Genomic DNA, 25,230 nt, shown 5'->3' with positions numbered 1-25,230 from the left:
AGAGGGGCGCGTGATCTGCTTTGTCCGCTCCAACGCGGGAGAGGGGGAGAGCGGGCATCAATGGCTTGCCTGTCAATTGTGACCTCAGACTAAACAATGCCCGGGATGAAGCAATGGCGTCTTTGAAGCGAGCAAGAATGGCGTGCAGGAAGCATGAAGCATCCTGAAAGACATCAGCTGGGATGCCATCTGGCAAGCATGCGAAATGGGGGCGAAAGGGAAGATTGAAGGACCCTTCTCCCATAATACTCGAGGGCCCTGGAGTCTGAGCACAGCGTACTGTGTAGGTATGCCAGAGATAGCCGCTCAGGACAGATGTTCATGAACGACGGGATTTGCGTGAGGAGAAGGCGGCGAAGTCGTCGGAGGATGGTACAACTGCGCATGAAGGAGGCTGGTGATTTGCTGACAGTAACCCCTAGACCACGGTCTCGCTACCCCCCTCAACAGCAAGCAACTCAATTTGCAGCAGTTCGCACCCTAAATTGTGCAGACTAGCTTGCTCTTGGGTCTAGCCGTCTCCGCATTTTGCGCATCTGCCATCCAAAGCCCCTGATCCTTGGCCTGGCCGTGCGAGCCTGCAAGAAGCCTCAAAGAGCGTCCATTGCCATGTCTGCACGTCCATCCTCTTGTCCTTCCTCTGTGATGAACGTCCTATCTTCCACGGCTTTTCAACTCTCTATCCGCTGGGAACTACGCCTCGCCTGTCCATCCACGGATTGCTCCAAGCTGTTTTGCTCCCTCGCCTTATATCGACTCCATCTTGCGACTGAAGACCATCCAGGGGTCACGAGAGCTCTCCGCGACCTTTGGTGTTCCCGTCGTCGCCAAACAAGACTCGAAGTGTCGAACCACCCGCCAAGCATCTGACTTCCAGCTGTCAGCCCATCCGTCATCATCTCCATCTCCATCCGCTTGTTGTTATTATCTCTACCAACCGTGGCCACAGCACAAGTATGTGCCATTCGTTGTAATAGTCGTGTGTTGTCTCCAACCCGGCTGCCATCCAGTCTGCACTCAGAGAGGCTTTCCTTAAGAGCTGGAACTGTGGCGCTCCCCCACTTGTCTGAGCGTCCTCAATCGCTTGTTGTTGTCCAAGGCTCTATGCGTCACCTGATGCCATAGTATAACCCATCTTTTTCTTCCACCATTTCGCGCAATTTGAAAGACTAGGGATAGATCGGTTCAAGAGTTTGGCGCTTTGTTTGGTCTGCGTTTTCAGGTATGTTTGTCGTGGAAGAGTGCGCTCGTTGGGAAACGCCCATACGTGTTCGCAGAGAGGCTTACGATAGTGCTCTAGAGATTTCTTGCTCCAAAAGCTGTTTCGATCTTGAAAATTGGAAGATCCTTGATTAGATTTTGGTATGTACCTCGTCTGGCTCCGTCGACGTTTTCCTAGTGGTTGCGCTTTGATGCCGTTATTTGTAGACGGAGCTTGTCGAATGCCAGAACTAACTTATCTTCCCCAGATTTCACTCCCCGTGATCTATAGACGGTCGGTTCTCGAGAATTTCGCGGGTCCGCATAATCGGTAGACATTCTGTATCTAGGTAAGCTCTTTTCTATTTCTACTGTTGTCGATTTCGGTCGTGTACGGCTTTTGCTGTTGTCGGCTCTGGGACGGGAGCTCGATCCGTATTCTGCTTCCATCATGGTATGTGTCCGGAATTTCGATATGGACCCTACTGCGCTACGTCCACCGGCTTGTCGTCATGTCTAGAAGCGCCTTGGACCAGGCCATGATGGACAACATCTCCGGGGCTCGAAAGCCTTGTGTATCGATTCTTGGGAGCCTTTCCGACTTCGACGAATGAAGTGGTCTCAGAGCCGTTGCAGGTAGTATGTAACTGTTGAAAGGCTACTAAGAGCTTGGACTCTATGTAGTCCGCCACCTCACATGGATGAGTGGGATACGAGATGCGTTTGCTGCCTGTCGTCCATGCGCGCCGAGATGACCCTGTCGCAAGACCCCATGTGTGATGGTGGTCAAGCGGTGCGTCAATGACACTTTGGCGCACCATTTGGCTCATTCCAGAACACCGGCGCGGTATTGTCGATATGGCCGCATCATCGCATTGATTGTGACAACAGTAACGATAATCGAGAGAAATGATAGAAGCACTGAGGGTGATGGTAGTAGTGGACATGGTGGTGTTTGAAGTCAAGAAGTCCTGCTGGGCCCCGTCGTATCCATTGCGGGTGATGAGAAGCTGCCGCGTCCGCCTTCACGTATTCAAGCTGCCAAGGCATAAAGATCTGCTTGCGTTTCTTGATGGGAGAACTGGTTTCGTTTTGATGGCTTTTCTATTATTTCATATCTCTGACTGAAACATGTGCATGGCAGTAATTCTATATTCCTCGAATACCCTCCGCCTCTGCAGCTTCGACAGCAGCGCAGAGCAACCTTGAAGCAACGACGCCACCCTTTCCGACATTTTCCACGGAAGGGCTCGCATTTGCACTGGCAAGCAAGACTCCTATTGTCAGATCCATCTACCCTCGGTCAGACCTGTCGACTGCTCGTTTGCCGTCTGCTCTTCTTGCGGGTTGTTCAGTCTTCGGCCTACGATAGCCTATCCTTCCGGTTTTTCCCACCGCCCCTGCGCTCTTCCTTATTGATCAGGAGTTTAGTCGCATGACCCCTTCGATTCCCTCACTACAACAAGTCGCACCTTTGTAGTGATACCGAAGGGAATCTTGAGCCAACAGCAACTCAGCCGTGACACTGCAAGGCTCTCGCCTATAGGCAGACTGTTTTTCTCCTTCTCTCCCTTCTTCCCATCCTATTCTTCCCCATTTACCGCATACACGACCCTCTGTCGCCTGCTTCCCTTCCTATATCCTTCTAAAGAAGGTCGAAAGACTTACACGCTGCTTTTCAGCACCTTCCTTACCCTAGAGTCCCAAACTTGCAAGTTTAGGCAACAGGAGAGTGAAAGCAGCTGCCTTTTTTGGCCCGTCTCCATCTCTCTCACCACCGGGCGACCTCGATCCCATACCCTCTCGACAACTTCAGAATACACAAGTAACGCGGACCTGCTGGAGCACCACCACCGAACCGCTCAGCGCGAGACAATAAAAACAGTGCTTCTAGGAGCTAATCGCGACCCTCCTTGATCCTCCTATCATATTCTTCCTCCTTTGCACATCTCAGTTCTATCGATATTCTTATTCCCCTTTCCTTTCACTCTTATATCATTCTCTCTCATCCATAAACGGTATCTTTATAGCTTCTCCATCCCAAAGCTATTCTTCCATCCCATACTCGACCGGAGCAATCTTACCAGGCAAAGCTGTTTGGCAATCATTCTTGTTCTCCGAAGCAGGTCGGACAGACGAGAACACAATCAGACAGGTGAGTTTCCTCCTGCTTCCCATCCAGGGACTCTACATCCCTTTACTTATGAAAAGAATGGAGCACTTACATGATCATCTATAGGCTTTCTATATCCAAGAGAACGCTCCACTTCGCCCCTGGAGAGTTGCTCATACCGCTCAGCCGAGAGCTTCACTCCTAGAAACTCTGGGGAGTAATATATACTACTATTCTCAAGCAGGTACGTTCATCCCAGACACCCTTAAGAAGATCAACCCTTTCCCTATCTTCGCCGTTATCATGGACGGGCAATACTAACCGCTTGCCAGTGACACAAGTACATATACTCTTTCGCAAGAGACTTCTTGCTGCATTCTTCAGTCATATCGTTTCACAGTGCTGCTGTGTGGCGCTCTGCAGGTCATTGCAAGGCCGTCGTGAATAAAGACGGCACCATTATTCTTCACGAAGAACAATACTAGGAGGTGCGTACTTGTTCCAGCTACATATTTGAGACTTGCTGACTCTTATCCTGTTCTAGAATCGGTACAATATGAGCAGTGCTACCTTTAAAGGAGGTCTGTCTGCAGGCGGGCCTGCCTTTACTGACAAAGCCAAACTTGCCATGCGGCGCCCGACTCCCGATAGCGATGTTCTTGCCTCGTCGGACGACGAACATACGCCCGTTGTCACTCGCCCTGCCCCTGCAAACCCGTACCCTGCAGGACGTCGTCCATCAAGCGGCTGGCTTCAGGATATCCAGCCAAACCGCAAATTCTCGCTTCCCTCAGTCTCCTTCGCGGGTTCTAACCCAACTACACCATCCTTGGAGTCTCCTCAACAAACCAGGCCGGGTACGTCTGGTTTTTCTTGGAACACTGCCTCCTTCACTGCGGTACCAGGCTCGGCAACTCGCCTAAAAGAGGTTGTTCCATCACCCACTTCGGCTAACCCAGATCGGCCACTACCTTCACCAACCAACATCGAGAGTGACGAAGGCATTAACTTCTTACTCAACCAACAGAATCCCATCCGAAAGTCTGTAAGATCGCAATCCTATAGTGTTGGGCAGGCGGATCTTGATAACAGTGCTGCTTTCTCTACCCGCCTCAGGTCCTCCCTTCGTCATCGTCCTTCCAAGCCCAGCCTCCTTGGTGACGGCATCGCGCAGCTCGCACAGCTACGAGAAGACGAATTTGACGAGATTGAGAGCTCGAACGGTTCCGAGCAGGGGATACGCCTGCCTCTAGGCTATTGGGAGCGCGAGCAAAAGTCGGCTCTCCTCAAGCAGGCTGCTGTTCAGAACGCAAGAGCACCTTACCGACCAAGTGCTTCACCATCAGGCCAGCGCAGGAAGCAAACCATGCCTCGCTCAAACACTGACTTCGCCATCGACGAGCTGGATCATGATGATCACCACAGCGATGCTCCAAGGTCCCTCACTCGTCGCTTCAGTGAGCATGCCACTGGCATGGTGTCAGGTGACCCGCTAGGTCGCCGTCATTCATTTGCTACCTACCCCAGCAATCCCCCAGCCCTTCAGCTGTCTACTCTGCCAGGCCATGACGAGGTCGACGAAGACCTCGTGTCTCCCCATGCTCAGCAGCAGCAGCAGCCGGGGTCGCCCGTCAATCAGGAGCCATTCGACCCTGCTTCTTACTTCGCAGGTTATGGGCCAGCTTCTCGCGCCATCAACGCGTCAGCCATCTCCGCTGCTCACCCGGCGCCAATTGCTCCTAACCCGCACACGGGACCAGCAAACACCAACCCTTATGCCGTCCCAGCTGTGATGGGTCGCCCAGGCCGCCGCCTGTACGTCGTCGTATTCAAGTGCTCCCGTGCTGAGATCTACTACACCTACGACAACACTGGTTTGGAGATTCGTCGTGGTGACCTTGTCATCGTCGAGGGCGATCGTGGCTGCGACCTTGGTCAGGTTAGCCATGCAGATGTTAGCATGGAGGATGCTAAGAAATACAAAGCTGAAGCTAGTGATGAGCACTACCGATGGCTCGTCATGTTCTCCCAGTACTCTTTGGCAGGAACCTCGAATGATTCCGGAATGCTTGGAGCTCTTGCTCGCGCCAACGGCTTTCCAAACAACATCAATCGCGGCGCTCTCACTAACCCTGGAACTGCTCAGGACCAGACTCAAGAGCTGAAGCCGAAAATGATCAAGAGGCTTGCTCAACAGCATGAGATTGCCGCCCTCCGTGACAAGGAAGGTCAAGAAGCAAAAGCCAAGCGGGTTGGCGCCCTCAAGGCGGCGGAGCACAAGTTCCCCATGGAGATCCTGGATGCCGAATATCAAGCCGACCACAACAAACTCACTTACTTCTATTATGCCGAGACCTACGTCAACTTCAACGATCTCGTCGTTGACCTGTTCAAACAATACAAGGTCCGCATCTGGATGTCGGCAGTCAACCCTGCTTCTGTGGTCAACCCGGCTGGCACAAGCCAGATTCAGCCTCCTTCCGCCATTGGCCCTGGTGCGATTCTCCACAATCGTTCCCCCAATTCTGCTGCCGCTGTCGGCCCAGGATTTGGGTCCTCGGCCAATGCCTTCCGCCAGAACAATCGCCAACAAGGTATTTATCCATCCCTTCCGTATACACATATCGAAGTTGCTAACCATATCTTAGGGCGCAACAACCAGAATGCTAACCGCGGTGCATACGACGAAGGAGGATACTACCCGTTCGCCAATCAGTTGCAGGGCTACCCTTCCCAATCTCAATATGGCATCAATCAGTGGGCTGCTACACCTCAAGGTCCCGACATGTTTGGTCGTTACCCTGGCTACCCTGGAAACGGTGGAACTCCATTGAACAATTTTGGAGGATGGTACCCGCCGGGAACCTTTTCGTCATCTCCAGCTTTCAACGCCTCAGCCGGCAATGCTGCCTATCGCAACGGTCCCCCCGCGAACGGTCCCGGTGCTGGTGGCGCTCAGCCAGCCTATCCGCCTAACCCTGCCGCGTCCGACTCATACAACAAAGCCGGAAATTCTGGTTCTACAAATGACGGCGGTGCCAACGGTGCTCAGGCATTCAACTACGGCAATGACTTTGTTTACAACAATCCGTATGCCTCTACCAGCACCGCAGGTGGCGCCTACGATCCTGCAATGGTAGCAGCTGCCTTGCAGAGCATGAGCTTCGGCAACTTCAACAATTGAGGGATTGGCACCAGTGCTTCGACTTTGGCAACAGTCTTTTGCCGATCCTGATCTCATTAGAATGAGTCACACTGGTTTTCGATTTCATGATACTTTCTTGGCCTTATTTTCTTCAAAGAACTGGCTACGGTATCACATGTTTGCACTGTATATTAATGGATTTTGCCACGGCCTCTTTGCCCATCATTCCTGGCTATAGAGGCATTTTGCTCATCAAGTCAGTCTGAACATCGACACCTTTTCTTAAAAGACAGGTATACAGTTCAGACCAAAAGACACACTTTTCTTTTCTGAACAGCGTTACCTTTTCTTGAAAGACAGGTATATCGGTTCAGACAAAAGACACAGAAGAGCTTTTTTCAGAGAGAATTTGCGCTGCTAATGCAGCCTCAATCACGGATTATGACATGCATCTTTCCCGGTTTTCTCAATCATTCCTGCTTTTCCAAAAGCTTCAGGATTTTTGAACTCGGTGGTGGATACATTTTGCGGCCTCTTTGGCCATCAGTATAGAAAAATTGCAATTGAGACTAAGAAAAATTTCATGGCTTTCACTTATTTGTTCGCTTACCTTTCAGATCATTCATTATGCATCACACAAATTGCACCGCTATTGTGATATATGGGGTCATTGCACGCGCCTTCCCTGCGTGAAGCTCTCAATCTGTTTGACAATCGCGCGGCCCACTCTGCCCACATTGCACAACACCATCGTTTTCCAAATCTACTACTGCTCACTTCACAAGATCCCACAACTAGATAATTTGGCTAGTCACGGGCCAGCCATGGCGCGTAGTGAAGTGGATGCGTCGATTCCGCAGCGCGCAAGGAATCAGGGTGGAAATACCACCACAGCGAAGAGTGAAAGCCAGTACGGAATCCCGCTCCCTCTTACACCACCGGGCGATTTGCTTACCGATCTCAATCTCAGACAAGTACTAGACCTGGGCCATGCCCTCCGAAGTCCTGAGAACGATGACAGCGAGGTCGAACAACTCCGTCAACAGATAAGTACGGACCGAAAGGAGCTTGGAGCACTCCTGCAGCAGCGCTATCAGGAAAGGTACGTCTACTTCTGCCTTCGACCCTCAGAAGGTCAGGCAACGTGATTCAATTACTTACTCTTTCATCTGGTCGCAGGGACGATGACTTGAAAGAACGCAACGAGAACTTCAAGAACCTTATCATGCAGGCACTCGCCGAACCACCACCACTCACAGGCAAAGGCTCCAATACAGTCAACTATCCTGGCACCTCAATCACGATGAACAAACACGGCATAACTGCTCACAAAGTACTGAACGACTCAGCTCGCTTGGTGAAGGAATACGAAAGATTGGAGAAAATGGTCACTCGTTTCAGCGAAAGCGATGATAATACCAGTTCCATGAAAGACCGAGAGCAAGAGATGGAGAACATCAGGGGCACTTTAGAAATGGGACGGAGGGTCGCATTGCGCAATGTGAAGAAGGTACTGGCAGGCACACCGCATCAAGATACCGATCAAGACGATGCAGACACAAAGGGAGAGTGTGCCAACCAGACAGGTGGACTTATGTTGGGGAAGGAGGTTCCCTTGGACTACACACTGGCTAATGCTCTGCAATATGCTGAGAGGGGAGTTAAGAGGATGGCGAAAGGGCTATCGCAGGAGGAAATGGATCTATGAGAGCATGATGGGAAGAGAAGAAAGTCGCGCTGCGCTGCGCATGTGAGTTGCGGCGATGGGAATCTGAATGGTAACACCGACTTCAATGTACGAGTATCACGATTCACCAGTAGCATAGCACAACAGTATTACGAGTAGTTAGGAAACAGTTATCTGATTTGACTTCGACTGGATGTTCTTCCGCGATGCCTCTTTCGACTAGTGGATATCCACGTTGTCTCTAACCACGCACTGACCATATCAGTGCGCTAAAAAGTCCGCCAAGATTTGTGCGTTAGTCAGCCACCCACAAAGCTCAATTTTCGCTTCGTGATTCTTCTCTTCGACAACGACAACGACACGCCGCCCAACGACCAGCCAAGGTAATTCATTCCTTGTTCACGACACAATACCACTCGATTTTATTTCTTTTACTAACGTTGCCACAGATGGGTGCCCTTAAATGTACGCAATTGCCATCTCCCCGAACCGCGACGTCTCGAGCAGAAACTGATCGATCACAGATGTTGAGGAACTTCAGAAGAAGAAGCAGTCGGATCTCCAGCGCTTTTTGATGCGCGTGCGCGTATGTATACGGATCGAGTAGAATTTTTCAGTAGCCATGCTAACGTTTCTTCGCAGTGCTGGGAGGTATGAAAAAAAAAATCCACAAACTATGGGCTTCGTCCCTATGTGATGATACTCGTTGAACATAAGCTGAGAGTACATCAATAGCTCCGCCAACTCAAGGTTATCCACCGTGCTAGCCGTCCTTCTCGCCCCGACAAGGCTCGCCGTCTTGGATACAAGGCCAAGCAGGGCTACGTTATCTACCGCATTCGTGTCCGCCGCGGTGGCCGCAAGAGGCCCGTTCCCAAGTACGTTACTCGATGTCTATATCGAAGGATTCATGATTGCTAACAATTTGCGTTTAGGGGTGCCACCTATGGTATGAAAAATCGAACGAAACGAAACGAAGAATCTGACTAATAATTGAACAGGCAAGCCCACCAACCAGGGTGTGAACCAGCTCAAGTACCAGCGTTCCCTCAAGTCCACCGCTGAGGAGCGTGTCGGCCGTCGCGCTGCTAACCTCCGCGTCCTCAACTCCTACTGGATCAACCAGGACTCCACCTACAAGTACTACGAGGTCATCCTTGTCGACCCCCAGCACAAGGCCATCCGCCGCGATGCCCGCATCAACTGGATCGTCAACCCCGTCCACAAGCACCGCGAGAGCCGTGGTCTCACCGCCACCGGCAAGAAGAGCCGTGGATTGGGCAAGGGACACAGCTACCACAAGACCACCGCTGGAAGGAGGAAGACCTGGAAGAGGCACAACACCCTCTCCCTCTGGCGTTACCGATAAATGCACTAAGTGGTTGGTGTATATGGTGGACCATCTGGTCGAAGCAGCTCTCAAAATGGAGTGGGGATGGTGTAAAATGGTGTCCTGGGCTATTTAGCTTCTTATGAAACACGTTAGTTTACGGCTGGTCAAGGCATCCAGAAAATCAAAATCGAGTGGTATTTCGAATTGCCTGCAAAGTTACTTGTCTTCTTCCGTCGTTGCACATGCGTGCTGTGACGTTGTGCGTGTGGTGTTAGTTCTTCTTGTTCAACTGTCTTGTCAGTGATGATGCTCCTGGCACCAAAATGCCCGGATTCCGCAAGGAACACATTCCCTCTCGGCAATCGGCAGTCTCATGCTATAAAGATCTTATATAAGGTGGCAGACCTTGTAATATCGCACGGCTGTGCCAGTAAATGCCGTGACTTGAGACGTCAGACTACGTGGTCCGCAAAGCCTTAGAGCCTTGACCGGCCGGCCAGAATGTAAGGCAGAAACTGGGTCATGGTGTAAGCCAGGGTCCTCCACCCTGTTTGTGGGGGAAATACGCAGTAGAAGAAACAAGCCAGACAGAAGATAGTATCTCCTTTAGAAAACCTCTCAGGCTACAAGGCAAAACCAGGGACCTCTTTAGGGTACGGTGCAGTGCAGTGGACTTGTCCTAGTTGCCGCTTTCGTTGCTTGTCGGGTAGCCCAGTGATACGCCTGGGAGGACAACAGCGCGGCCTTCTCTCGGCCCCTCCAACCCTCCGCCCGCCTAGTAAAGGTAGTAAAGGTAATCTGCTGTTGCTGCTAGTTACTGTATACCTGAACTATAACAACACACACCCGACCGATCAAACCAAACACACAACGTCTACACCCACGCCTGCATGCCAGCGAAGAGCAAAAGCAACCCAGTTTACCGCTACCAATCGCAGCCCATCCCCAGCACACTTTTCACCTCTACTTCAGTGCGCACCACTCAGATACGCCATGCTCCCTTCACTCTGACGTCCTTCAGCCTATCTCGAAATCCTGCGTCGGTTTATGTACACCATGCTCGTGAGACATCCACACGCACGGCCATCAATCATCTGAAGCGCTTCGCCTCACACTAGCGACACCAGTAAAGGCAAGTCGAGTCTCTCTAGGAATATGTCTGCCTGTGTTCGAGTCTAATAATATAAGTAACAGGTGCCTCGTCCATAACCTGCGATCCTCCCTTCCGATACTTCAATCGCCATCACCATGGTCCAGGCTGACGCCAGTCGGAATTACTACCAAGACTTGGGTGTTGCAGCCAACGCAGACGAAAGCGAAATCCGCAAAGCTTTCAGAAAGCTTGCACTCCAATATCACCCCGATCGAAACCCTGGGCGCGAGTCAGAGTTCGTGAAGAAGTTCCAGCAGATCCAAGCAGCCCACGAAATCTTGAGCGACGCTACGCAGAGAGCGAAATACGACCAGGAAAGGAAGAGATATCGAGGACTACACATCCCTCCATACAACCCAAATACACCGAGGGCTCGCCCTCCTCCCCCGCAGAGAAATCCTTATCATGCTACGACCAGCACGCCCAACGGATCCTATTACCGAGCTCCTCCTCCGAGACCTGCACCGCAAAGGCCACCTCCCCCACAACATCATACGACGTACACAAATGGAGCGGATCGCTTTACAAGCAAGAACTTTCGGGCGCCGCCAACCGCTCAGCAACCGAAGAAAGGTCAGGATGCAAACAACATCTTTACGGCATGGCAGAAGATGAAACAGCCTCGTGCAGAGGAACCACGGCCGCCGAACGCTGCTCCGCCCAAGAATGCCAATGCCTACAACCCGAACGGTGCTCCATTCGGTCGCAGTGCCAGCACAAGGACACCTCCCTCTAAGAAGGGGTTCAATCCTGCCACTGCTGGTGCCGATGAAGGCCAGGCACGTTCATCGTATCGATCAACTTACACGCGGCGCGCGCCGTCTCCGCCACCGGCTGCGGACCCACTGAAGAATTTCAAGGCCCAGATGGAAGAGGACATACCAAACGTGCCATACTCGGAAGCCAACAGAGTCAGGACGCCGTACTTTTCAGGGAAGACGGGGGAACGTACCTCGATGTTCGAAGGCGTGGGACGCTCAGCTAGCGTTCGGAATTCACCCACGCATGGCACCAGGCCCACTGGGGAAGCTTCCTTCTCGGATTCTGAGTTTCGGGCGCAACGCAACTCGTACAGTGGCAAGAAGTCTGAGCCGTTTCCGCATATGTATATTTCCTCGAGCGACGAGGACGAATCCGAAGCAGAGGTTTTCAGATCACCAACTTCATCGCGAAAGCCAGGTGCAAAGTCAAAGGCACCTCCTCCACCTCCGCCTCCGCCACCACCACAGCAGAGCCAACCCAGTTACCCTACGTTTGGAGCAACTCCAAATTTGTTCGGGAATAGTCCACGACATAATCAGACGCCTAGCAACTTCAAGAGCAGAAGCGAGGAGAGCATCAATGTCAAGTTCTCGCCTTCGGACTGGCACGGGAAGTTTGTGGGATCACCAGATTATTTCGCTGCCCCAACTGCATCCAAGGGACAGTCGAGTAAGGGTCGAACATCGCCTACTCGTGGCAGGACTTCGCAACGCAATGCAACAGATAGGAATGCCTTCGGAGGCCAGTCTCAGCCGCCTCCAGTATCACCCTTTTCACAGTCGCAATCTAACCCAATGCCACCTCCACCTCCACCTCCACCGCCGCTAGATGCACAGGACAAATTTGCTCCCGGCAGCTCATCAGCGCCGCAATCCGCGGTGTTCACACAGCACGACTGGGCGGAAACGTTCAAGGAACCCAGCTGGGCTTTCCCGCAAGCAAGCAAAGAAACTTCGCCGCGGCGCGGATCAGCCCCGACGAAGAGGCCCAAAGCAGCGAGTCGCAAGCCTTCCGCTGCGGCCAATGGTAACAGCAATCCGTCTTTATCAGATTCTTCGAGGCCGAAATTCCAAGCATTTGCTGAAGATGCATCGAACGGCGACGGAGATGCGATGGACATTGATTCGAACACCCCGCCAGTGGAGGCTAATCCGCCTACAGCACCAGGAACTGATCAGACTTTCAAGGCTGGAACTCCTATCAAGTTCAGTTCACCAGCTGGAGCAGCGTCGGGCTCGACGCCTAAGCAGCGCACGACCCGTACACGATCCGGCAGTCTACCTACCGGCACACCTCCAGCTACGAAGGCTAGCAAACACCAGAGCACAGGGGCTGGTCTCGACGGACTGGAAGGATTACGAAATGTCGAGCCGTTTATGCCGACCACAAGCGGTGGTCTATCTGGGCTAGGAAGTCTAGGAGACACATTACCTTTCCCATCGAAGCCATCTAGTTCACATCCCACGAAGCCAAAGGCTGCACAGAAACTCAAGTTCCCCGCCGTGCCAAGTGCTCCGCAACCACCAGCCGTGCTCGACGAAGCATCCACAAAGGCATACCTCAGCCAGATGCAAGCGTACCTCAAATCGTACCACGCCTACAGGAAGAGCATGAACGCCCACATGTTAGCCCGCGAGGCCGAACTAGAGTCCCTGGACTACAATTTCGTCAGCCAGCGCGGCGAGACGACCAAGAAGACGGGCTTCAAGAGCTACATGAACAAGATGCAGGAAGACGAGGGGGTGCTAGAGACGTGGAAGGTCGCGCAGGAACTGCATCTCCAAGCCCTGCAGAGGTGCGAGGAGGTGCGGAACAAGACTATGAAATCGTACGCTCAGTGAGAATAATACCTTGCATGCAATGCTGCCTTTGCTGCTGCTGCTATTGCCGTCGTTATTGGTTTGCACTGCGCAATTGGGATTCAAGATGCAGTTTTGCTTGCGTGGTTATTCGCGGGACTTCATATGCTAATGCCGTCGTCATCAGACAGGAACGATCCGAGACATGGCCAGCCGATGAGTTCCAACCCTCCAGCACCTCGAAGCTCGGGAGACCACCCAAGAAGAGACCGCGTACATGAATCAGATATCGAGGGCCCCCTCGACACTGGCAACATGACTTCACGCATTTCTCCAGTGCTTCCTGGCCACCGCGGATTATGCCACACTCATCTCCATCCCAACCCTTCTGTTCCCCACTCGCTCATTACTTGAGACTGGGGTCTTTCTTTCCTCTTTCGAAAGGGGCCTTTTCTTTCCCGAAAAGAAGCATGTTTTCGTACTCGGATTTTAAATACATATACTTAGCAAACCCCACGCGCGTTTTCTCGCGAAAGATACCCAAGGAATTCCAAGTTTCGTGTGTATGGAAGGTTTCTTCTAATTGATGCTTGAGGTTGTGTCTTCTTTTTGCGTAAATTATAATGGATACCGATTCAATCGATCAATCAATCAATCAACAAAGGGGCCGGTCGGCGAGTCTATTTGAGTGCCTTGCACGGGAGATAGGTGCCTGTGGAGTCTAACTATGTATGTGCAGAAGTGCGTGTCTGGCCAATTCATTGTGTGCGCGGTCTTGATCGTGCACTTGATAGATACATCTCTAGGTACCTATTAAGTCTACCATTTCTCCGTGTTGTAATGATAAATCAACCGCCAACGACGATACTTCAACGAATTTGATGATACAGTGTTTCTTGAAATGTGAAGTAAGCCAATGTATGTGAGGTGAGATGACATGAGATGTAGCCTCGTCCTCGTCCGAAGCGAACGGGGAGGACCGGCGGTGGATTGGATCCATGTTGGAGGTGTGTGTCATTTCGGTCGAGGTAAGGGGAGGACACATGGCAAGTGGGAGGAAGGGCATATTTCTGCATTTTTTTGTTCTTCTTTTTTCGTTTTGGGTTATCAGGGCGTTGGGTAACTAGTGCACACGGTATGTATGGTATTTGTGGTGTTGGATTCTCCAGGGCGTATCGAGGAATGTTGGGTGAGAGATCTGAAACAGACGGGTAATAGATGGGAATGGGAATGGGGATTGGAAGACGGGAATGTGGTTCGTAGTTTGAGGAAGGGATGACGATGGGATTTAACTCCGTAGTCTTGGAACAGATACGATTGATAAATCAATTTGTACTTCGTAGATAGAGGACAACATAAGAAGAGGTTGAATCGAATCTATGATGAGTTGTGCTATTTATTGAGTGCAACTAATTCATAATAAATCAATATAAATTTAGAGTACGAGAACACAAGTATGTATGTACAGTAATTTCCACCGTAATCACTACTGTACTCTACACATGGATGGTACAAAGTACGAAAGATAACACGGTGGATATGTGGTGGTGTTTATGGAGGACAGTGTAGCGTATGTATTGCCTTTGTACCAACGAAGGACTCAGGAGTAGGTGTAACAATATGTACATTACAAGCAACGAGAAACAGAGGGAGAGAATTCTAGGTCTGGTCTGGTCTGGACTCCCCTTAGGCTCTCCTTGCTCGCAGAAATCTGTTAATATACTAAGTCGTAGTCTAGTAGCACTTAGGAGGTAATTAGTATTTGCGCTGGCTGGCTGAATGCATGTCCATCCATCTGTCTAACGAAGAGCTGGGAAGCGAGAAACGAGAAACGAAACGAAACATTTGTTCTGTGCTGCCGTGCCTTTATTATTGAAACCCTGGCTTCGGCTTGTGCGATACTTGTATGGTATGACAAGTGACACTTTGACACCATTGACACACGCCTCATCTCATCTAATCCCCATCTTTCATCGCCCATGCACATCTTCATTCTGCGCTTTGGCAGATCTTCCGCGCTTTTAACTATGGTAACTCGTAGAACCCTCCGTAAACACAACAACAAACAAAACAATTGATACTTACTCGTGCAATGGTCGATATTCCCTTTCTCTCCAACCCGCATGCACACACAATATATCTGTATCATTCAGACCATAATTATCCACATACTCATGTTGCTCGTGCCTTTGATCCCCCACCCACCAATAGTTAACTAGTAGGTAACTAAGATAGGATGGAATCCCTGAGGAGATCAACCCTGTGTATACGCAATCAGCCCACGTACCAAGTCTACAACCCAGTTATTAGCAGTATGACAGTCCACAAAGACAGCCACAGCCGCAACGACACCATTCACTTCCGCAGAAGCCACCGTCGTGCCATCTCACCACCGTGCTTCCCACAGTACTCAAACACCTTCCGTCCCCCATGATTCCCTAAATCTTTCTCCCCAAAGACTCCCGCAACTGTTCCCCTATCACTTGTTCGCGCCTAAACCTCCACCAGAACTCGGTCAGCGATCGCAACCCTTTCAACTCTCCTTTCTCACCCTCCTTCTTCACCAAGCTGGAGGCCTAACGTCGCCAACATCATGGCACGCGGCGACGCAATGGAGGCGATGCCCATGTCGCCGCGACAGTCGCCCGCCGAATATGGCCATGCTGCCATTGCATGGTCGAGAAGCCGGAGGGGCAGGATGCTGCTATTGAGCGCAGCCTTTATATGTTTAATACTAGGTCTGGCAGGCGCCAGAAATTCAGAGGTAGCGTGCCTCCTTTCCGCAATCGAATCTACGCCAGTAGTGGTGGAATACGGGTGTGTACCATATGACAATATACTAAAAAGACATCCAGACAATATCCTCGAGCTATCATGCCCTTTCGTCTTCCTACCACCTCCCCTCATGGCGACCGCACCTTCCGAACCTCCCTTCAATCATATCCTCTCCGCTAAAACCCTCCAACCTAACAATCGAACTCGAGAATGGGGACATCGAGGTCCCGTCGCAGCTTAAGAAGACCACACCAAACTTCCACCTCCTCATGCCCGCATCCAAAGACGACCCCAACTTTTGCAAGACCACCCTGTCTGCAATGATCCTGAACTACCCCCCGGCAACTACAATGAATCTGTTTGCGAACTACGAGTCGGCCCTGGATAGAGAGAAGGCACAGCTCAAGCAGGTGTTGGACTACCTTAAGAACAAGCTCTGGGTAAAAGACGAGGATCTGATTCTCCACGTGGATGGGCAAGACACATGGTTCCAGCTACCAAGCGATGTGCTCATTCGCCAATACCAGAACGTCTTGGCTGATGCGAACAAGCGCATGCTGAATAAATATGGTGTCGACCGGGACGGGCTGCAGAAATACAACGAGACGATCATTTTCGGTGCAACAAAGGTCTGCGAAGGGGAGGACATGGCGTGCTCGTACGCGCCGGACTCGTTGCTTCCGTCGAACATCTATGGCGAGAGGACTGGTCAAGAGAAGGCGCTTACACCGGCCAAATACCTGGATTCGCACATGTTCATCGGCCCGGCCAAGGATGTGAGAGCTCTGTTTGAAGCTGCTTTGAAGAACTTCGACGGCAGGCATAGTTCTCTTGGTACTGCGCAGTCCGTCTTCGCAGCCATGTTCGGCGAGCAGCAGCTTGCCCGAGATAATTCGATGTCTGGGTCGTCACAGTCGCAATCTGCTTCAACCGGTACCGAACCCAAGGCTTCCACATGGCTTAACTGGTTCGGTGGACCTATCACGACTTCCGATGAGAGGACGAAGAGGGCCGACAATGCAGGCGCCGAGCAATATGAATTCTCCATCGGCCTCGACTACGGACACATCCTGTTCCAGCCGTTCAGCTACAACGCCGAGGAAGAGTTGGTTCCTCTCCCCCACGACAACTCCACCGACCTTTCGCTCTACCACCGTCAAGGCACGCCCACACCACCCCTCCATCTTCCCACCGCCCTCGAGAGAGCTATCCCGCCATTCTGGGTCAACGACCTCTCCTCCCACAACCCACGGCCCCAGAACGTGAAAGCGACAGAAATCGAGCCTCTCCAACACCACAAGGAACTCGACAAACTAGAGCCCCGCGACACCCCCTGGACCAACATCCGCCTCGTCCAAAACACCTACACCGGCTCCATCCCCTCCATCCTCCGCCTCAACCGCGCCGACACCGACAATAACCAGCAGCGCCAAGCCCAAGATACTCCCGACTCCATCCCGACCGCCAAACTCGCCTGGTCGGACCTCTGGTACGCTCCCTACGCGCGCGCGCTCCTCCGCAAAGCCTTCCGCACGCCCCAGTCCCCCATCGGCTTCCACAACGCAGCCGTGGGCGGCGACAACATGTGGGACTCGCGCGGCGGGCGCGGCGGCGTCTGGACCATCGCCGACACCCTATGGTACCCGTGGGGCGAGGTCGACGGCGTGTGCGGCAAGCTCGACCAGCTGCGCCAGGTCTTCGACGACAAGAAGGGCGTCTGGCTGCACGAGACGGATCCGGACGGCGACAAACATCGCGTCGAGGCGCTGGCGGAGTTCGAGAAGAAGGTCAAGGAGGCGAAGGACAAGGACGACAAGAGGAAGAAGAAGGCGGAGGAGGAGGAGAGGAAGAAGAAGGAGGAAGAGGAGAAGAAGAAGGGTGGGAATAGTAGGGTGAGGCGGTGGTTGGTGTGAGGTTTGCATTTGGTTGATTCTTTTCTTCGCTCTGATGAAGTTTCTCTTTGTTGAACGTCACGTCACTTCTCGTGTACATAAAAGCCCGCGCACCATCCAACTTCTCTACCTTTCCGTTCGGCGCTTTGGGGGTTTGGGATGGGAATGTAGACATGGGGTACACGATGCCCCTTTCACATAGGCGTTCTTTTGGGTTTTGCTTCGGTTGGACCGCCCAGTCGGTTGGCGTTGATGGTGTACTTCAGAACGGTTCAAGGTATGCCTAGATATGATGTCCTATCGAAATCTATCTATTCGTCCATGCATCTACATTCATCTTTTTCTTCCATTCCTATGGGTTCTGCGAACAAGGCAAGGCGTGACGTCTAATAACTCCTCGGTAGCCCGAGAGCCTTCTCGGCTATGTAGTTCATTATCATTTCCTAGCCATCGATTAGTACCTTGACTTGACTTCATTGACGAAGTGAAGGGATAAGGGAGGGGGGAAAAGGGGAAGAGAGCGTTAACTCACCCTGCTCACAGGCGCAATCCGCGGCACAAACACCTCCCTCAGATACCTCTCGACGTGGTACTCCTGCGCGTACCCCATCCCGCCGTGCGTTAGTACCTATCATCACCACCGTCAGCTTCCTCTTCCCTCAAATCTTCGCAGTTCAACTTACCGCTCTCTCACAAGCCGTAAACGCCGCCTCAGCCGCCAGATACTTCGCCGAATTACACGCCACGCCCACCGCATGCTGCGACACCCCCCCACCCCCCTTCTTCCCGCTCTCGTCGTACAGCCTCGCCGCGTGGTACGTCGCCAGCTTCGCCGCCTCGAGGTGCATGTACGCGGACGCCAGCGGGTGCTGGATACCTTGGTTCTGGCCGATCGGGCGGCCGAAGACGACGCGGGAGGAGGCGTAGGTGGCGGCGCGGGAGAGGGCGGCGTAGCCGATTCCCAGGGCTTCGCCGGCGAGGAGGCAGCGTTCGGCGTTCATGCCGTGGAGGACCTTGAATCATCCCCCCATGGTTAGCCGTGGGTTTGATGGGTGGTGGGTAGGGGGGGAAGTACGATTTTGAAGCCCTGGCCCTCGTTTCCGATGAGGGTGTCTGCGGGGATGCGGTAGTTGTCGAAGAAGACTTCGTTGGCGTCGATGGCGCGGCCGCCCATCTTTTTGATCTTTTTGAGTTCGAGCCCGGGAGCGGATTTGTCGAGGTCGATGAAGAAGAGGGAGAGGGATTCTGAGGGTTTTGTGACGGATGAGAGGGGGGTGGTGCGGGCGAGGAGGACCATTTTCGTGGCGACTTGTGCGGAGGAGATCCATCTGTTGGGAGGAGTGTGTTAGTTGAGGGGGTTTGGAGAGGGAGGGAAGGGGGGGAGGACATTTTTTGCCCGCTGATGAGGTAGCTGTCGCCGTCTTTCTTTGCTGTTGTTCGGAGCTTGAGGGTTTCGAGGCCGGTGTTTGGTTCAGTTCTGATGGGCGTTAGTACCAAGGCAAGGTTTGGATGGATTGGGTTTCGTTACACTCCAAAGCACGTTCGATCTTCTCCGGCTATCAGTTTCGGGAGCATACGCTTTCTTTGCTCTGGGGTCGCGAATTTGGCTACGGGTTGTGTTGCGTAGACGTTTGCGTGAATCGATTGAGCGCCGGCTATGCCAGCACCGCTCCTTTCTGGTTCTTAGCAATTGGATTTGGTGGAAGGATTCAAGCGGTCGAGCGTACTCTGCAATTGTATGGAGCATCATCGTGGCTTCTGATATGCCCAGGCCGGCGCCGCCGAGTTCCTCAGGCAAGGCGATGCCTATCCAGCCGTCTTTTGCGAGGTCTCTGTGAAGTTCGTGGGGATACTCTCCAGTCTCGTCACGTTCGGCCCAGTATTCCTGGAAGATCGTTGTCAACATATGTTTCTCAGAAAGGACCATGGGGGCTACAGACATCGGGGTAATTGGCGCATATCTTCGAGACAGCTTCCCGAACGTCTAATTGCTCGGGCGTGAATCCTGACATCTCCATTATGCGATTGGGAGTCGACACTGAGAAACATCTCTTTCTTATACATGCTGCTGCTACATCTCCCGATATGCGGCGGGACGCATGTCGTAATGTCGACGTTCTAATAGCTCTTGACATTATGCAGGACGCCATGGTTCTCAATTCCTGGCTAGAAACTCTGACTTACAGAAAGTGTGTCTGGCAACTTGAGATTGAAGGTGACTGTGTTGTCGTTAACTTGGGCTCAATAATGACGATTGATGTTGGTTCGCTCGGTAATATGAGGGTTGAGCTAATCCGAGCATTTAGATAGCCGGGACATAGCCTACACGGTCACATGTTGTCGGTGGATAGCTTTTGGTGGAGGTATGTCATATAGTCGAGTGCTAGGTTTAATAGGGAAATGATAGTATTGCAATTTCTACATGTTCAGTGTGCATTAATTGTTGCATTACTTGCCAGCTGTTGAGTAAATAAAGGCTCTGAGTTCATAATGAGATACTTCACACTTAAAGGAAAAAATACTGTGATTCTCCATGATCAGATACAGGGATGGAAGGTTGAAAATCGTGTTGGTCGTGGGTCAGAAACACTCAATAAAATTCGCAAATATTGACTGCTTCGACGAGCAGGCAAATACAAGCATGAGGTGAGTGATATCTGGTCGAAAGTCATTCGTCATGGCGAGACCCGATTGGGATAAAAGCTTGGCAACTACGCACGGACCCAAAACATTGGAAGGTGTGGAGCCAAAACACTGACCTACAACATCCTCGAACACACACTCCCACCTCCACAACACACAACACATACCAGCTTTTTGGCAATCCTCACATTCTTGCCACGACTCCTCCGCGCGATGAAAAGCTAGTACCTCCCCTTTCAACACTCACATTTTGACCTTACTCACTTTGCACTCCGCGTGCAACGCGTTGTTTTGGTCCCATCCTCCACGTCCCCACGCATCTTCACCTTCGCGATGGCTGCCGCTCGTAGCAAGGCCCCGGCCATTGGGTCCGCCCAATGGATTCTCGATGAGAGACATCAATCAAATGATTTAGTAGCGCAGGAGGCGGAAGATTTTGGCTTCACGGTGCGCAATGAGCTTGAGTGGCTCAACGAACACATGGCGGAGATCTTCGCGCACAACGGCCAGTAAGGACGAAAACAATCCCGTCTGTGAGCGCCTTTGTTTACTGATCACTTCTGCAGGAACAACCTGGATGTATTCAAGACACCCGGCAAGTTGCGCGGAAAGACGCCTCGTACAGCGCGCAAGAAGGCCATAGAGCAGCGTCAGGTATGTTGTGCGCGATGCTTTTACCATTTTCACAACTGACATTTGTAGCCACTTGGCGACATCTTCTCGCCCAACTCGCAAGTTCGACCCAGTCCCGCTCAGCAAAGCCTTAAGAACCACATGCAAAAGGCCCCGAAAGCAAGATTCCAGATCGCCGAAGATTACGAGAACCTCGCTCCCATCCGATCACCAGTTGCCCCAGTTGCCCAGTCGCCTGTCCGACAGCTCTTTTCTAAGGCTTTGGGCAAAGGCAAAGAAAACAGAGATTCCCCATACCGCGCAATCGCCCGCGTAGAAGAGACCGCGGCTCAGCTCGACCTCAACTCATTTCCCGCTCCTCCCCAGTCCAGCCCTCTCCGAGCAACACAAGACACTGCAGTCAGCTCTCAGGCCGAGACCGTATTCACCCAGACCGGCACACAGTCTACTCAACAGACAATCGCCACCGAGTCTTTCCGTCACTCTCTGCTTGTCGAGGAGACCGAGCGACGCGACACGGGTGACTCATTTGTTTCTGCCAAGGAATATGGAAGCAAGAACGCGTCCAAAGAGAATTTGCGCGCAGTTTTTGATGACGACGAAGCCGAGGACGCGATCGACTTGGTCGGTGACAAGATGGATATTGATCAGGATGATGCTCAAGACACCATGATTCGTCACGAAATCAGCTCTGCCCAAGGTGATGATACTGCTGTTCATCACGAAGTACATGACTCTGCACCAACACCCCGAGTGGAGTCCGAGACGTACACCATTTCAACCGAGACTCACGCTTTTACGAAAACCGAATTTGAACGAGTTTCCAGCCCAGCTATGAAGAGCGCTCTCGGATCCGACCAGGACTTGGAGATTCCAGCAGAGGACAATGCTATGGACGATACTGTCGTTCACCACGACATTGAAGATCAGATGGACGTGGATGACGATGACGACATTCGATCACCTTCCGATCACTCCAGCCCCGTGAAGCTTGTTCGCAAGAGCAGCCTCACTTTTGCGTCACTCCCTGCCCGGGAGCCGCTTCTAGCGAAGAAGAGCATGGGCAACCGTAACTCTCGCACAAGCCACATCGATCAGACCAAGGTTCGTAACAGCAATCTCGGTAGATTCACAGGAGGAAAGAGCCTAGGTGGCGCCCAATACACTCAATCCGCTACTCATGACGACGAGATGGATAACAATGAACGCCCCGAACTCAAGAATGAAGAATCGGAGGCCACCAAAATGCACAGCCACGCGTACACCAAGAGCATTAAAGACAGGATCAACTTGCTCGGCCAGGATAATGAGCCCCCAAAGCGAGTCAGCCAGAATGTCAACCTTTCCCAGTCTTCACAGCCCGTCCAGGCGCAGAATCCAGCTCCTATCCAACCTCCACAGTATAAGCAACCCGCTTACCCCCAACTCCCAGCAGAGGATATGGACGTGGACATGGACAAGGACGACGAAGAGGATGATTGGATCTCTCCCATTCGACCCACTCCCGCTGCCAACAATGCCAGGCCACCTTTCGCAAAGAGCTATTCTGCCGACACCCAGGCTACTGCTACGAAGACACCAGTTCTTGCGAAGCCGGTAGCTGTATCCAACCCGAATCTCCCAGCAGCACCAACAACCACCACGCCATTCGGTTCACCTACTGGTAAGAAAAATGTGGATAACGGCCCTATCAGTGCGTCCAAGGCTAAGCTATATTCTGCCCTCCGCGCAGCCAAGGGCATTCTCATCGGTTCAAGTGCAGCAAGTGCTCAGGCGAAGTTGGACGCTCTCGGTGAGAGCCCAGCTCGCCCCAAACTTCAAGCACAGAGCTCGTCCGAAGACATCTTCAGCAGCCCTAAGCGCACGGAGAAGCCTGGATTGTTTTCCCATTTGCGCTCCCCATCAAAGGAGTCACTCAGGTCCAACAAGTCCAAGGTCGCAACAGTGCCGGGAAGTCCTGTCAAGGAAGAGACCCGCCGCACTCGCAGTTCTTCGGAGCGCGAGAGGTTGAGGGAGAGAGAGATCAAGGAGAGGGATGTGAAGGAGAAGAATCGTGCTGAGGAGCGTTTGAAGGAAATGCGTGAGCGTGAGCAGTCCAAGGCGGCCGCTCATTATCAGAAAGCGAAAGCGACTGCCAAAACGCCAGTCGCTGCACCTCCTCAGAACGTTCAGCCATCCGCAACCGCGTCTACAAAGACCCCCGTAGCCCAGCAAGGGCCCTCTCGACCGGGTACCACACGAATGAACACTGCCCAGCGCCAGGACCAGGACTCAGGTGATGAGATGCCTCCACCCCCACCGCCAAAGAGCTTCCTGCCGACTGGCACCAAGGTCCGAGAACCGAGGCGCCTAGTAAAGGCCTCTAGCAAGGACACGTTGTCGAGGGCTAAGCCTCAGGCTCCTCAAAAGATTCAAGTCAATCTCCATCAAGGTCATTTCCCTCAATCCTCCCGTCCAGCTTCGCGAGCTGCAACACAGGCACAGGCACCGGCAACTACCAAAGCTGCCCCATCCGCCAGACCTGTTCCTGCTGCAGCCAAACCTGCACCGACTATGTCCAAGCCATTGGCACAACCCAAGTTTGCACCATCTGCTTCGAAACCAGCTCCTCGAATTGGCCGTCCCCAGGCTCCTAAGGCTGTAGAGAAGCCAAAACCTGCTCCTACTCAACCACGTGCTGATCTCGGCACCTCGCGCCCTGTAACCAAGATGCAGACTGTGCAAGACCCAAGCCGTATCAATATTCCCCCCGTCAACCCAGCGAAGCCAGCCAAGCGTCCGTTCGCAGCGGAGAAGGATGAACCTCTTCACAGGCCAGCGAAGAGGCCATCGCAGCAGGCGAAGCCGAAGACCGTCCCTATGACCCCGGCACATGCACAGTTTGCGCATGGAAAGATTCCATTTGCGGAGCCTTCCCAGCCCGCCCAGCCTGCACCACCTACCATCCAGTACCCCAACGGCGAGGACATCAAGTTGCCTGACGTTATGACTGATTCTGAAGATGAGGACTCCGATAACGAATTTGAGCAACCATCCTGGGTGAATACACCTAACCTTCGTGAGATGTTGGAGCAGCAACAGCTCGTGGATCCGGAGGCCGTCTTCGGACCCATTGCCCCATTGAACATGGAGCAGGTCTTCCCCAACAAGGAAAGGCACAAGAAATTCCGCGATCGTACAAGCAGTGCATTCTGGGGCAACGACCAGGTCACCGAAGAAGAGAAGCGAAAGGAGCGTGAAGGTCGCGAGCGCATTGTTCGAGATGGCGCCTGGACGTACAACCCGTCCCCACGACCTACTCCTCGGCCAACAAAGTTGCGCTGATAGCGTAAACCCCAAGTCACGACGTACAAACGATCAACGGAAATAAGTTTGGCGAAGAAGGCGTAAAGTTTGTGTAACGAAATGGATTGTTGGGTGGGTTATGCCCTCCATTGGGATTTTGTATTTTGCATGTTCATAGCCCATACGTTGGCTGTGTCAACAACATCACTGTTTATAATAGGCGTTTTTATGGGAATACTCTGACCGGGATGGTCACGAAACGGATCGATTGGCGTTCCGATGTTTTGAACAGGCTTTTTTTTCTTCAGAGGCGTTCCAGGGGATTTTCTACTGCTGCATGGTTTGCATCAACACACCTCTTCATGAGCGCTAGCAATGGGTATATTGCGAATGATAACACCGATCAATGATCACTTTTCGAATTTCAACTATCGATTCCAATTGCAATCGTGTGATGTGCTGATCGAACTTGACATTCATGTGGTATGATCTCGCTCACATACACATCGACCAAGACCACTTTACCTTTCCTCTCGCCGCGCAACACCCCAATGCAATAAATCAAATCACCGAATAAACTAATAAACCCCAATCTGATTGATGCGCAGTAAAGTCGTGCGAGTGTAAACGGTTGTGGCACCTTCGAACGAGCAAGGTTTTCCATCCTGGTGCGACTGTCCCAGCAATGGACATGAATCGGACTATCCGGGGGAGCTGCGGCGGTCGTCGGTGGAAGGTCGCTTGGTCGTCGGATGGCCGCTATTTTCGACACATTTCCCTTGAGTTGCCGCATTAGGTAGGTTGAGCTTC

The 25,230-nt window shown here is 52.3% G+C and overlaps 8 protein-coding genes across 8 annotated transcripts; 6 read left to right on the top strand and 2 right to left on the bottom strand.

Moving 5' to 3' along the window:
• Nucleotides 1-1,325: 1,325 nt before the first annotated feature.
• BU24DRAFT_416566 (uncharacterized protein) lies at nt 1,326-2,387 on the bottom strand. The gene is made up of 2 exons (XM_033526490.1): nt 1,470-2,387; nt 1,326-1,362 (listed from the first exon to the last, which is right to left on the bottom strand). Exon 1 carries the CDS (start codon nt 2,145-2,147, stop codon nt 1,683-1,685), a length of 465 nt encoding a protein of 154 aa, XP_033389243.1. The 5' UTR covers nt 2,148-2,387; the 3' UTR covers nt 1,326-1,362; nt 1,470-1,682.
• Nucleotides 2,388-3,869: 1,482 nt separating this feature from the next.
• On the top strand, nt 3,870-6,497 carry BU24DRAFT_456929 (uncharacterized protein; the record flags this gene model as incomplete). The annotated part of the gene is made up of 2 exons (XM_033531490.1): nt 3,870-5,907; nt 5,962-6,497. 2 exons carry the CDS (start codon nt 3,870-3,872, stop codon nt 6,495-6,497), a joined length of 2,574 nt encoding a protein of 857 aa, XP_033389242.1.
• Nucleotides 6,498-7,282: 785 nt separating this feature from the next.
• Nucleotides 7,283-8,224, top strand: BU24DRAFT_487426 (uncharacterized protein; the record flags this gene model as incomplete). The annotated part of the gene is made up of 2 exons (XM_033533452.1): nt 7,283-7,560; nt 7,638-8,224. The coding sequence occupies 2 exons, from the start codon at nt 7,283-7,285 to the stop codon at nt 8,164-8,166; spliced, it is 807 nt and encodes a 268-aa protein (XP_033389241.1). The 3' UTR covers nt 8,167-8,224.
• A 368-nt stretch (nt 8,225-8,592) lies between these two features.
• BU24DRAFT_416564 (60S ribosomal protein L15) lies at nt 8,593-9,994 on the top strand (the record flags this gene model as incomplete). Its single annotated transcript, XM_033526489.1, has 6 exons — nt 8,593-8,610; nt 8,670-8,731; nt 8,788-8,796; nt 8,881-9,023; nt 9,081-9,094; nt 9,147-9,994. Coding segments are annotated over 6 exons (614 nt in total), but the record flags the coding sequence as incomplete, so codon positions are not given.
• Nucleotides 9,995-10,640: 646 nt separating this feature from the next.
• On the top strand, nt 10,641-13,392 carry BU24DRAFT_10621 (uncharacterized protein). The gene has a single exon (XM_033520751.1). It carries the CDS (start codon nt 10,727-10,729, stop codon nt 13,232-13,234), a length of 2,508 nt encoding a protein of 835 aa, XP_033389239.1. The 5' UTR covers nt 10,641-10,726; the 3' UTR covers nt 13,235-13,392.
• Nucleotides 13,393-15,501: 2,109 nt separating this feature from the next.
• BU24DRAFT_382910 (uncharacterized protein) lies at nt 15,502-18,238 on the top strand. The gene is made up of 2 exons (XM_033524785.1): nt 15,502-15,956; nt 16,048-18,238. Exons 1-2 carry the CDS (start codon nt 15,786-15,788, stop codon nt 17,878-17,880), a joined length of 2,004 nt encoding a protein of 667 aa, XP_033389238.1. The 5' UTR covers nt 15,502-15,785; the 3' UTR covers nt 17,881-18,238.
• A 7-nt stretch (nt 18,239-18,245) lies between these two features.
• Nucleotides 18,246-19,877, bottom strand: BU24DRAFT_337684 (acyl-CoA dehydrogenase NM domain-like protein; the record flags this gene model as incomplete). The annotated part of the gene is made up of 8 exons (XM_033523097.1): nt 18,246-18,302; nt 18,392-18,487; nt 18,543-18,872; nt 18,935-19,187; nt 19,247-19,336; nt 19,388-19,531; nt 19,587-19,744; nt 19,800-19,877. 8 exons carry the CDS (start codon nt 19,875-19,877, stop codon nt 18,246-18,248), a joined length of 1,206 nt encoding a protein of 401 aa, XP_033389237.1.
• Nucleotides 19,878-20,649: 772 nt separating this feature from the next.
• Nucleotides 20,650-24,818, top strand: BU24DRAFT_382905 (uncharacterized protein). Its single transcript, XM_033524784.1, has 3 exons — nt 20,650-21,011; nt 21,069-21,156; nt 21,205-24,818. Exons 1-3 carry the CDS (start codon nt 20,836-20,838, stop codon nt 24,457-24,459), a joined length of 3,519 nt encoding a protein of 1,172 aa, XP_033389236.1. The 5' UTR covers nt 20,650-20,835; the 3' UTR covers nt 24,460-24,818.
• Nucleotides 24,819-25,230: the final 412 nt, after the last annotated feature.

Source organism: Aaosphaeria arxii (assembly GCF_010015735.1).
Source record: "Aaosphaeria arxii CBS 175.79 unplaced genomic scaffold BU24scaffold_1, whole genome shotgun sequence".
NCBI lineage: Eukaryota > Fungi > Ascomycota > Dothideomycetes > Pleosporales > Aaosphaeria > Aaosphaeria arxii.
The sequence above is the reverse complement of the archived record's forward strand: the minus strand, read 5'-3'. Positions and strand labels throughout refer to the sequence as shown.

Coding starts and splice junctions, on each gene's coding strand:
- BU24DRAFT_416566 (XM_033526490.1), bottom strand. CDS start 2,147: ATGTCCACTACTACCATCACCCTCAGTGCTTCTATCATTTCTCTCGAT.
- BU24DRAFT_382905 (XM_033524784.1), top strand. CDS start 20,836: ATGGCTGCCGCTCGTAGCAAGGCCCCGGCCATTGGGTCCGCCCAATGG. Junction 21,012..21,068: donor ATCTTCGCGCACAACGGCCA/GTAAGGACGAAA, acceptor TCACTTCTGCAG/GAACAACCTGGATGTATTCA. Junction 21,157..21,204: donor AGGCCATAGAGCAGCGTCAG/GTATGTTGTGCG, acceptor TGACATTTGTAG/CCACTTGGCGACATCTTCTC.
- BU24DRAFT_382910 (XM_033524785.1), top strand. CDS start 15,786: ATGGCACGCGGCGACGCAATGGAGGCGATGCCCATGTCGCCGCGACAG. Junction 15,957..16,047: donor CAGGCGCCAGAAATTCAGAG/GTAGCGTGCCTC, acceptor AAAGACATCCAG/ACAATATCCTCGAGCTATCA.
- BU24DRAFT_10621 (XM_033520751.1), top strand. CDS start 10,727: ATGGTCCAGGCTGACGCCAGTCGGAATTACTACCAAGACTTGGGTGTT.